The sequence below is a fragment of the Mytilus trossulus genome, chromosome 13, assembly GCF_036588685.1.
Source record: "Mytilus trossulus isolate FHL-02 chromosome 13, PNRI_Mtr1.1.1.hap1, whole genome shotgun sequence".
NCBI classification, from domain to species: Eukaryota; Metazoa; Mollusca; class Bivalvia; order Mytilida; family Mytilidae; genus Mytilus; species Mytilus trossulus.
The window spans coordinates 58,545,938-58,557,452 of NC_086385.1; the positions used below are offsets into that span (position 1 = coordinate 58,545,938).

At 32.7% G+C, this 11,515-nt stretch overlaps 1 protein-coding gene across 1 annotated transcript; it reads left to right on the plus strand.

Moving 5' to 3' along the window:
• The first annotated feature begins 840 nt into the window (after positions 1-840).
• LOC134694525 (uncharacterized) lies at positions 841-4,212 on the plus strand. Its single transcript, XM_063555537.1, has one exon. It carries the CDS (start codon positions 841-843, stop codon positions 4,210-4,212), a length of 3,372 nt encoding a protein of 1,123 aa, XP_063411607.1.
• The last annotated feature ends 7,303 nt before the right edge of the window (positions 4,213-11,515 follow it).

Below are 11,515 nucleotides of genomic sequence, written 5' to 3' on the forward strand. Positions count from 1 at the left end.
AGCGTATGCTATAAAACTGGAAAATGACATTAGGGATTTAGAACATTCTTTGTTAATTCAAAAACAAAAACAAAGTTCAAGCGTGAATGCGGACTTTAACAGGCAAAGCCCTTGTAGTGATAATAGTAATAAATCCGAATCAGAAAACTTAAAAAGTTGGTTTCTTGAACAAAGGATGAGGCAAATGGAATTGGAAATTTGTAAACAAGATAATAAAATAAGTAATCTAAGTGATAAACTGTTGGACTTGAGATTTGACAACAATAATCAATCAACACGGTCTCGACAAAGGCAAAATAGAGGGAGGCAAAATAATGCTAATAAGTACAGTAGAAATGAAAGGTCTCAATTTGATAGACATAGCGAAAACCAGCACTGTAAATTTCAGAATGATTTTGCAGATTTTAATGGGGGCATGTCATTTCGGCACGATGAATCCCAACCCAATAGTCTTCACATTGATACTAGTGGTAGTGAAAATGAGACCAATTCTGTGGTTAATGGTCAAACAAACAATAGTGATAATTTTTTAGGGAATATTCATTCCAGAGGGAAATCAAAATGTCAAACACAAGCAAGGAAAAGATTTCACGAGAAATCGGAGCAAATATATATACCCCCAAGAAAGCAAATGAAACAAGTACCGCCGAGGTTCCTACGTCTTCAACAGGAAAAGTTGGGTTGCACACAGAGAGACAATTTAATGATGCCCACAATGGGTCAATCCACAAAAATGTAGGAAAGGATATACATGTACAAGAGCCTCATGATAATGAAATAAGTACAGATAGCGTGCTGAACATTTTATCTTTTAACATTGAAGGTTTTTTATCTAATAATATGTATCTATCTATGCTAGAGAAAAGAGCTGATATAATTATGCTACAGGAACATTGGTTACATAATAGGGAAAAACAAGCTTTACAGGAATTTTTAACTGACTTTTTATGTCTTGTAAAATGCTTTGATGATGATAAGACTAGTGACCCAACTGAAAGGAGGAGGGGGCATGCTGGGGTTGCAATTTGTGTTAACAAAACATTACAAAATCTTGTTGAACTTTTACCGGATGGATGTAATAGAGTAATAGCTATCCGTCTCAACATAAAACAGCCACTTGTGCTAATATGTGTCTATATGCCAACTAGAGGTGGAAATATCACTATTGAAGATTTTAAATCTGTACTAGATGAGCTAAGTGAAATTATAGAAAAATATCTACCTACTTCTGATATAATTATAGGAGGTGACATGAATGCCTCACTGCATAGAAATGAGCGTAAAATACCTCGTGACATTGTCTTTGATGAATTCTTAAAATCAAATGGACTGTCAATACCTTCCACTTGCAAAAAGCAGAGTACGTTTTTTCACTTCAATAATAGAGATGAATCTCAAATTGACTATTTTGTTGAAACTAGTGCACTGGTCAAGAAATATTTGTCATTTAATCGTGAATTTCAAAATCTATCCACTCATGATCCAATTATGATTTCAATTAACTGTTGTATTGATAGGATGGATATAAGCACTAGCGATCCTAGACCCTTACGTATAAAATGGGATAAAATTGATAAACAAAAATATGAAAATTTACTACAAGAGAGATTAACTGAATTTAATGATGTGGCTGTGGTTGAAACTTCTGAAAATATAGAGAACATTTTAACAAAATTTTCTGATATTATTGTGACTACTGCTGAAAGTCTATGCCCAAAAAGGAAAAAACTATTTAAGAGAAAAAGGGATTGGACCCCAGAAATGACTGAAATTGTTAAGGAGGGTAAATTTCACTATTGGAAATGGAAAAATGAAGGTAATAAAGATAATAAATCTAGCATTAACTATATCCGAATGAAAGTGCAAAAGAAAAAACTTCGTTCTGCCCAAAGACGATTGGCTGCTGAGAAAAGAGAAAATACGTATACCAAAATTATGGAATTAAATGAGAATAATGATAAACAATTTTTTGCATTAGTAAATAAGCAGAGAAACTCGAGGCCATCTACTACTTCAATCTTGAAGGTTAATAATAGACTGTATAATAATTCAGCCTCTATTCTGGGAGCTTGGGCCGAATACTTTGAAGATTTGGCCTCACCATCTGTGCAAGACAGATTCGATAGTAAATTTTTTAATTTGGTTAATAATGACATTGAAATATTAACTGATATTTTCTTAAGTACAAGAGAACCGATTCAGGAAGTGACTGAGTACGAATTGAATAAATGTATTTTATCTTTTAAAAATGGAAAAGCTCCAGATGTTGATAAATTCACCATAGAACACTTGAAATATGGAGGACAGACAGTTATAAATATACTAACTAAATTGATAAACTTAATTTTTAAAACTGTTGCTGTCCCAAATAATTTAAAAATTGGGATAGGATGCCCTCTGTTTAAAAATGGAGGAAAACCAAAAGAAGATCCAAATTCATATAGACGTATAACTATAACTAGTGCTATTGGAAAAACTATAGAAAAGCTACATTTATCCCGTAACAAAAGCTCCATTAAAAATCAGCAAAGTAGATTACAAAAAGGGTTCACTGAAGGGGAATCCCCTACTGTAGCGGGGCTGGTTGTAACTGAACTAAGAATAGAAGCTAAAGAAAAACGTTTACCCATATATATTGGATTAACTGATGCTAAAAAAGCGTTTGATATAGTATGGCATGCTGGCCTTTTTAGAGAAATGCATAAAATGAACATATCTGGAGATAATTGGTTATTATTTAGGGCTTGGTATGAAGACTTAACTACAAAAGTAAAATGGGAAGGAAATTATTCACGTGGGTTTAAAGAAAAACAAGGTGTCCGTCAAGGAGGGGTTTGGTCTCCAACTGCGTATAAAGTTTTTATCAACTCTTTACTGAAAATCTATGAGGAAAACAAAATTGGATCGTACATAGGCTCAATATACTGTGGTGCTCCAACTGTAGCAGACGATGTTACATTGATAGCTAATGATCCATATGATCTACAAACTATGATTAATATTCAAATGGACCATGCAAATAAATTTAGATATACGATTAGTGAACAGAAATCTTGTGTATTGAAAATAGGAGACAAGTCAGAACATTCCTGGTATATGAACGACCAAAAGTTAAATACACCAATTAATGCTACCCACTTAGGAATAAAAAGGGACATACATTCTAAATTTGGAGTTAAAGAAGTTGTACCAGATAGAATACAAACTGCTCGTAAAACAGTGTATGCATTGATGGGCGCTGGTCTCTATGGCCTGAATGGGATAAATCCGAAGGTCTCAGTTCATATGATAAAGTGCTTTGTCATTCCGAGGCTACTGTACGGCCTGGATATTATTCGATTAACAAAAACTGATATAGCAAAACTATCTGTTTACTATATACAATTGCTGAAACAAATCCAGCATCTGCCGTCACGCACTGCGAATTCTGCTGTTTTAGTCTTGACTGGTCAGCTTCCTATAGAATCTGAAATTCACAAAAAAATGCTTTCCCTATTTCGTAACATTGCAGATAATCACGGGTCAGTTGAACGCAGTATCGCTCAAAGACAGCTTGCTTTAAAAACAAGAGACTCTGAAAGCTGGTTTATTCAAATTATAAAATTAACAGAAATGTATGAATTACCATCCCCTATAGAGGTAATGGACTTAGTCCCAGAAAAGCATATTTGGAAAAAATTGGTTTATAACGCAGTGAATGACTATTGGAAAAACATTTTAATTCTTGAAGCTAGGACAAAAGTATCTATGAAAATGTTAAATGTTGATAACTTTAAAGCTGGTGTAGTTCATAATATCTGGGAGAGTTGTGGTTCAGAACTTTTATCCGTTAAAAGAGCATGTGTCAAAGCCAAAATAATAAGTGGGACTTACACTCTTCAAGCTGATCGAGCAAAATTTAATGGAAATAGATCAAGTTCTTTATGCCCTCTGTGTTTTAAACAATCTGAAGACTTAATGCACTTTCTTATAAAATGTAACTCTTTGGAAGGAGTGAGAAGGAAATTCATTATGCTACTAAGAAATCTACTAAATGATAAGATAAATGCTCTTCTTGTGGATGACTTATTTAACGTTGAAGATAATCTATTACAATTAATAGTGGACTGTACAAAATTCCAGTTTTTAAAACAATTATGGACAACAATTGAGCGTCTGTCAAGCAGCTTATGTTTTGGTCTACATCAGAAGAGAACTAGTTTGTTACTATAAAGACTGTTCATATAGTCTTCCAAGTTAAAGAGACATATATAGTGAAATTTATTTTTTGAGTGTGGTATAGATGAATATGATAAGTCAAGATTTAAACTGACTGTTAAAGTTAAGTGGTCTTTTTAACGCTTATATGATCAGTAATAACTTTACATATTATTTTTAGATTTTAAATGTTTATTTGGTGCTAAGTCTTAAGTACAAATAACAATGTAATGGTTCATAACCTTAAGTCTATGAATAATCTTATTATGTAATAAGGCTCTCTGATTAGGGGTATATACTAAGTGTAAGTGTAAGGGTTAGGACTTACAGTTTGCATTTGATGAGTATGTTTAAGTATAAGGATTGTGAATTAGACATTTGCTGAGCTGAGCAAGTTTCACAGTCTATGTGATTGGTGGATAGATGTGATGTATATATATTCTATCGATGAGGAGAGAGACTCGAGTGAGATAAAGGACAAAATAACAATGGATGAATCTATCAAGTTTTAGATTTTTAAATATGACTGTATATACAGTTTGAATACTTTTAAATAAGTGTGGTGGCGGTGTATATAAGTGTATAAAGAAGATGTTTTAATCCAATAGTGAATATAAGGGATTCTACACTTCAAGAGGATATTCCGACTGAAGTGGTTCATCTGATAAAGGTGGAATGTACAGAATAGGTAACAGGTAACAGGTTGACGGCAAGCGATGAAATTTTTACCTTTGTTGACAAACATAAAGAATCCCAAAGTACAAGTTGTTCCATATGTTATTATAACGGGATGTCTATACCATTTTATTCAGAATTTTGTTCTGCTTTTAAAAATTGCTACTCGCATTTTTAAGAGATTACGATTAATGTACAAAATTGATCTTTTTCACGCAATTTAACAACAACGGACCTATTTACAGAAAACATTTTTTATTTTAAATAATACTTGAGGTAGCCGTGTCTGCGAGTATCATTTTTTCTAAAGTGTGTTAATTTCTGAAGTGATGTGTAAAAAAAAATCCCAATTTAATGGTGAGGAACAACTTGTGCTTTTCCGATTTGTAAATGTCACTAGACATACCACAGAAATCACGTGATATGAAATTACAGGTGTGCGTAAACATAAACCGGTGTTCTCAATTTTTTTATTACATCAGTATGAACATTTTTCATTATAATTGAGGTAACGAAATATGGCAAGATGAAATACAAAAATCTGATTAAATGAATATGGCCGATTTAAAGGAAAAAAACACCCATAAGTGCCTTAACCTACCTGCGTATCACGAAATTGCGAGTTAGCCAATCGGAATAAAGTATTATAATGAAATATACATCTAATGTAATTACTTAGTGATGTGATACAAGCTGTAAAGGGAAGATATTTCTGATTTAAGACAAGAAGTTCACGGGGCTATTGGTTTTGTTGCTTCCCAAGTTAAAAAGTAAAAACTGAATCCCAGTATAATTGGAAATAAGAGGGAAATAAAGTTCAATTCCTTTTTAACACTAAATTTTTAAAAGATCTCACACAATCCATTTGGGCAATTGATAACTCAAAAATTGATTACGCACGAGATACTATTAAAGAAGTTATTAATAAGATCAAAAGGCGAAATAAACTTATCAAACTAAAACCCCTGTAGAAGAAAGAATGTGTCCTTTGTGTCTCTTAGAAGTAGAAGATGACTTTCATTTCACTTTAAAATGTACAAAACTAAATATAATTAGAGACCAACTGTTTTCCAGAATTAGTGAAATAGTTCCCTCTTTTTTCAATATGACTAATGAAGCAAGATTTAAATTTTTGTATACGTGTGTTGAGACTGATGTAATTAGAACTATTGTTAAATTTATAAGCGACATGTACATTTCTAGAAATGCTCTATTAAGCACTAAATAACTTTGTGGTACCACCTCCGCATATAATGTTTATAAATTTGGTATGATATATATATATATGTTTGTATGTTTGTGTATAACAAATTTGTCAATCCTGTGATTTTGGATTTTAAACCAATAAAAATTACTTAGTACTTACTTACTTACTTAACTCGTTGATAGCAGCGCAGGGGGATGGGGGGACTGTTCGACAGTATGAAACTAACCCAGTAGCAGGTGACTCTTACGATAAGAGCAAAACAAAAAAAAAAGCAGAAAACAAGGCGTTACGTAAACGCATTTCAAAAGGGGAAAAGGCGGCTGCTAAGCCTAACTTTAATTATGAATCGACCTCTTCTTCTCAATTTAATGCTATTTTTCCAGCAAAATAAAAAATCAAACTTTTCGTGACCCCCAGTCATAGTACAACGGACAAGCCTTGTACCATGGTCAAGAGAGAGAAAACTTCATGGAATAGTTGTATTATGTTATCAAAAGCAAGTTTGATACAAATTAATTTCTTGAAAGAAAATTTAGGGAGAGTAAATGTAAAATCATTTACTTCCGATTTTTCATGTCAGTCCGTAGTTTACAGCGACGCTAGTAATACAAGATATGGTGATTACATTATAGAAACACTTTTAAATATAGCTCATGGTATGTGGTCCGAATGTGAGTCTACTAAAAGTTCTATGTGGAAAGAGCTCAATGCCGTCAAGCATATTCTTTTATCTATGGTAGATATTTTAAAAGATAAACGAATCAAATGGTTTATTGACAACCAGAACGTAGTAAATCCCTTCACCTCTTTAACATGTTTAATAAACCCTTCACCAGTGGGACATAATATTGGTGGTTTATTAAACATGTTAAAGAGGTGAAGGGATTTATTGACCTACCCACTAACAAGGAATACTATACCCTGGTAAAGGAAATAAATCAGTATTTGGGAATATCGATTTAACTTTTAGGGTGCTGGCTTTGACAATGGTTTCTGAACCTTTCAGCTACTAACACGTTAAATCATGTAAGTGTGTTATACAAGTCATTTGACAGTCTGAATGACAGTGGTGGTGGTGGTTTTTATCTCATGAAACATTGGTAAATAACTCTACATTCAGGTCAGTGCGCACCACAGAGAGTCAAATCGTTAACAAGCATACCACTGCCACTGCCCAGCTTAAAGCATCTTCCGACCATTTGAAAGTCCCTACCATGTACTGGTTACCGAAATTACACAAAAAACTATTTAAATTCCGTTTCATCTCCGCTTCGAGTAAGTGTTCTACTACTAATCTATCAGTGCTTCTAACCACCTCCCTTACTACTATCAAAGAACTGGTTATTAACTTTTGTAATAAAGCTTATGAAAATAATGGTATTAATTATTTTTGGAGTGTTAACAATTCTTTAGAGGTTTTAGATAAAATACATGCTTTCAATGGTCCTTACAATTCTGTTGACAGTTATGATTTTTCTACTCTGTACACTACACTTCCACACAATCTTATAAAGAAAAAGTTTTCGTATTTGATAAAATGGTCTTTCGAAAAATCTCATTGTAATTTTATTTGCTGTAACTCGTTTAAGGCCTTTTTCTTTAACGAAAAAGGAAAGTATGCTAGATACACTTACTGGAAATGTGAGGATATGATTGAAGCTTTAAACTTTCTGCTTGATAACATTTATGTACGTTTCGGCGATAAAGTGTATCGTCAGGTAGTAGGTATTCCTATGGGCACCAGCTGTGCCCCTTTAATAGCAGATTTATTTCTATATTGCTATGAATCTCAGTTTATGACCAAACTCAGTAAAGACCCATCATTGTTACATTTGGTTGATACATTCAAACATACCTACCGTTATCTGGATGATATTTTTTCGTTGAATAATCCAGAGTTCTCTTAATATACTTCAGAAATTTACCCAAACCAACTTACTTTAACTAAATCTAACATAAACAGCAGCAGTTGTCCTTTTCTAGATTTAGACATTTCAATTTCAAACGGGAAACTTCACACTAAAATTTACGACAAAAGAGACGATTTTTCATTTCCTATTGTTAATTTTCCTTTTTTAGACGGCGATGTGCCGTTGGCTCCATCATACGGTGTTTATATATCGCAACTCGTTCGGTTTGCCCGTGTGTGTTCTGATGTCATAGATTTTAACGAACGTAATCAATGCATCACTGGTAAATTGTTGTGTCAGGGATTTCGATACCATAAATTTCTTAAAACTTTTACTAAATTCTTTCATAGATACAAAGATTTGATAAGTAAATTTGGCTATACCTGTAGAAAGCTTATTAAAAATGGTATTTCACATCCTAAATTTTATGGTAATATTGTACTTAAAGCGAGGAAATCACTATGTGATCCTTGTAAACTCATCGAACCTTTAAACAAACTTATAAGTAAGGGTTATCGTACCAATATTGTAATTAGATCTCTGAATGTAGTTCACATTAGCACTAATATTGATTTTGTCATTAGCAAATTAAAACATAACTAAATTTCATTATCTTTTGAGGCGAGATGTATAGAGGCACAGACACGTTAACTTTTATTTCTATAGAAGTCGCTCTTCACTATACTACTACTTGTCGATACATTTATTTTTGGCATTGAACAAGTCATGTCTTCTTTGACTATTAATGACGTTAAAATACTAAATCCCTGTGATGTGTTTTAGTCGATTTTAGTCTCTGATGCATGATTTTTTTACTATTAATTGGTTTTGGCTTTTAACTAGCTGTCAGTAACTGCGAGTACTCTCAAATCGTATTTTCTTGTTAATTCGACCTGTTGATACTGTTTATAATGCTTTTTTGTTATTTTTTTATTTATATGGATCTTGTCTGTACACCAGCTTTGATTATTTGTAATATCTTCAATTTTTCACTGATTCTTACAACATTTGTATAAACTGCAAGATTATAAAAAAACGTTTTTTTTTCTAAAGTGAACATTGATTGGTTAAATATTTCTCAGTGTGTTTGAATTTGTTTTTTTAGCTTTTTGGTCATGAATGTTTGTCTCTAATATTTAATTTACTGTGCATTTGTATTCAGATATCGCAGATCAAATTTATTCGTTCATTGTGTAATCATACGTTTTTTGATTGAGTTAAGTCTGCCAATTGATATTTTATTGTATGTTTTTCTATGTTGTGATGTTATGCTATTGTTTCAGAAAAAGGGATAAGGTTTGGATCCATTAAAACGTTTAATCCCGCTGCAAATGTTTGCACCTGTCCTAAGTCAGGAATCTGATGTACAGTAGTTGTCGTTTGTTTATGTAATATATACGTGTTTCTCGTTTCTCGTTTTGTTTATAAAGATTAGACCGTTGGTTTTCATAGCTTGTTGTTCGGTGTGAGCCAAGGCTCCGTGTTGAAGGCCGTACTTCAACCTATAATGGTTTACTTTTTAAATTGTTATTTGGATGGAGAGTTGTCTCATTGGCACTCACACCACATCTTCCTATATCTAATTAGTTGAATTGTTTGTATGTATAGTGTAGTAATGTGTGTTTGTTTTTACGTATGTTTTTGCGGGCTTTCAAAAGCGACCTGTTGGAATTACCTGCTTCATTGAATGAAACATTTTCCTAACTTCCTGATTTATTAACTGAGAGTAAATCGAGCAATACAGTTCAACATTATTATTATGGGTTTTTAAGATGGAAAAATGGGCTTTGTCGAATGGAATATCTAGTGAATTTATTTCTTCGGCCAAACCAATTCATGTGGCTAAATATCTAGCATGTTTAGTGCAACAAAATCATATACGCCAAGTCCTATCAATCAAGCTTTTATTTGTATTAGATGGGCACATACCATTAGGAGTGAGATTTATCTTACTGATTCCGATTTAGTGAAAAATATTATGGAAGGAGCAATTTGCAAGAGACGTCTATCAGTTCTGGATAAGAAGAAAGAGCCCATAACTCCAGACATGTTTTCGCATATGTTTGATAAATTTTATTGCGAAGATAATCTGTATAACCAGCGTTATATTTGTGTTTGCTTGTTATCGTATTCTGGTTTCTAACGTGTGTCCGCATTGTTGAATCTTAAAACCTGTGATGGTTTTTTTTGCAAAGTCACATGGGCGTATTTATAAAGAAAAGTAAATCCGATACTTACAATGTTTACAGAGATGATGATAGATTAATTATCGCTAGAACCGGGAATAAATTGTGCCCCGTAAAGAATTTAGAGAAGTTTTTTGAATTAAGTAATCAAACGGATTGTGATTTATATTTATTTCTTGATTTGACGAAATACAAGGATAGTTTAACAATCCGTACAGACAACAAACTTCTTTCATATATTATACATTGAAGTTTTTACTTCGTTTGTGCTGAACATAAAATCATTTGGTCCTTATAGTTTGAGAGCAGGTGGAGTATCTGTAGCTTGCAATTGTAATTTTGGAATATCCGATAGACTGTTTAAAAGGCATGGACGATGGAAATCGCAGACTGCGAAATATGGTTATGTGAAGAACTCCTCCGACAGAATGTTGGTTTCACTAAATTTGGGTCTATAGATATATTTTTGAATAAATTTCTATTTTTAATACGATCTCTCCCGTTCTTTGACACAGCAGCGGCGTTGTCATGTAGCTTTGTACTTTAATTATGAGTTTTGTATTTTTTTTATACTTTCACGGTAAAGGTTTTTCAAAGGCATACAATATCATGGGATGACGTACATGAGACTAGTATTATGTAGTGAAGTATAATACAGAATGAAGGTTGTTACAAGATAATTATATTTATAACACTTTAAGCCTCAGTCAAAATCGGAGCCAAAACAAAATAGAAAAAAGAACCAACTAGCACATTGATATCAAATAACAGTCAGTAACAAACCATGTACTACATAATTCAACAATAATTTATAATCATAATTCCCCCAAGTTTGCCACAAAATACATAATGAGGTAAGTTTTTACAGTTAGACAATTTGAAAAAGACACAAGCATGGACAAGAATGTCACACATTGTCTTAGATTTCTTACTAGATTTAATTTGCTTTTATACTGCACTCGTTCTATTTGAGCAGTCAAAATACGTTGACTGTATATTTCTATAGTCATAAACAGTCACCTGCCCGATATCACTTTTCCTAATGAATATTTTTGAAAATAGAAGTTGCCGAAATGTTCATGTAAATCATGACAAACAGGAAAACACACGACTTCATTTATGTACGAAAGCTTTTGCTGTCTAAAATGCAATATTATTTTTTTCCATTGTCAGATGCCTCCAGCGATGTTGCAAAGAAAAACAATAATTTATATAATGACGTCTAGGTATGCTTTTCTATGTTTTTGGTGTTGATGTCTTCCTGCAACCTATCAAATAAAAAAGACGTCATAATTAATTATCATACCCCATTCTCAGTCAATATATAGGACATGATTTTT

What these genes read in the sequence shown, in the direction of transcription:
- LOC134694525 (XM_063555537.1), top strand. Translation starts at nt 841, where the DNA reads ATGTATCTATCTATGCTAGAGAAAAGAGCTGATATAATTATGCTACAG.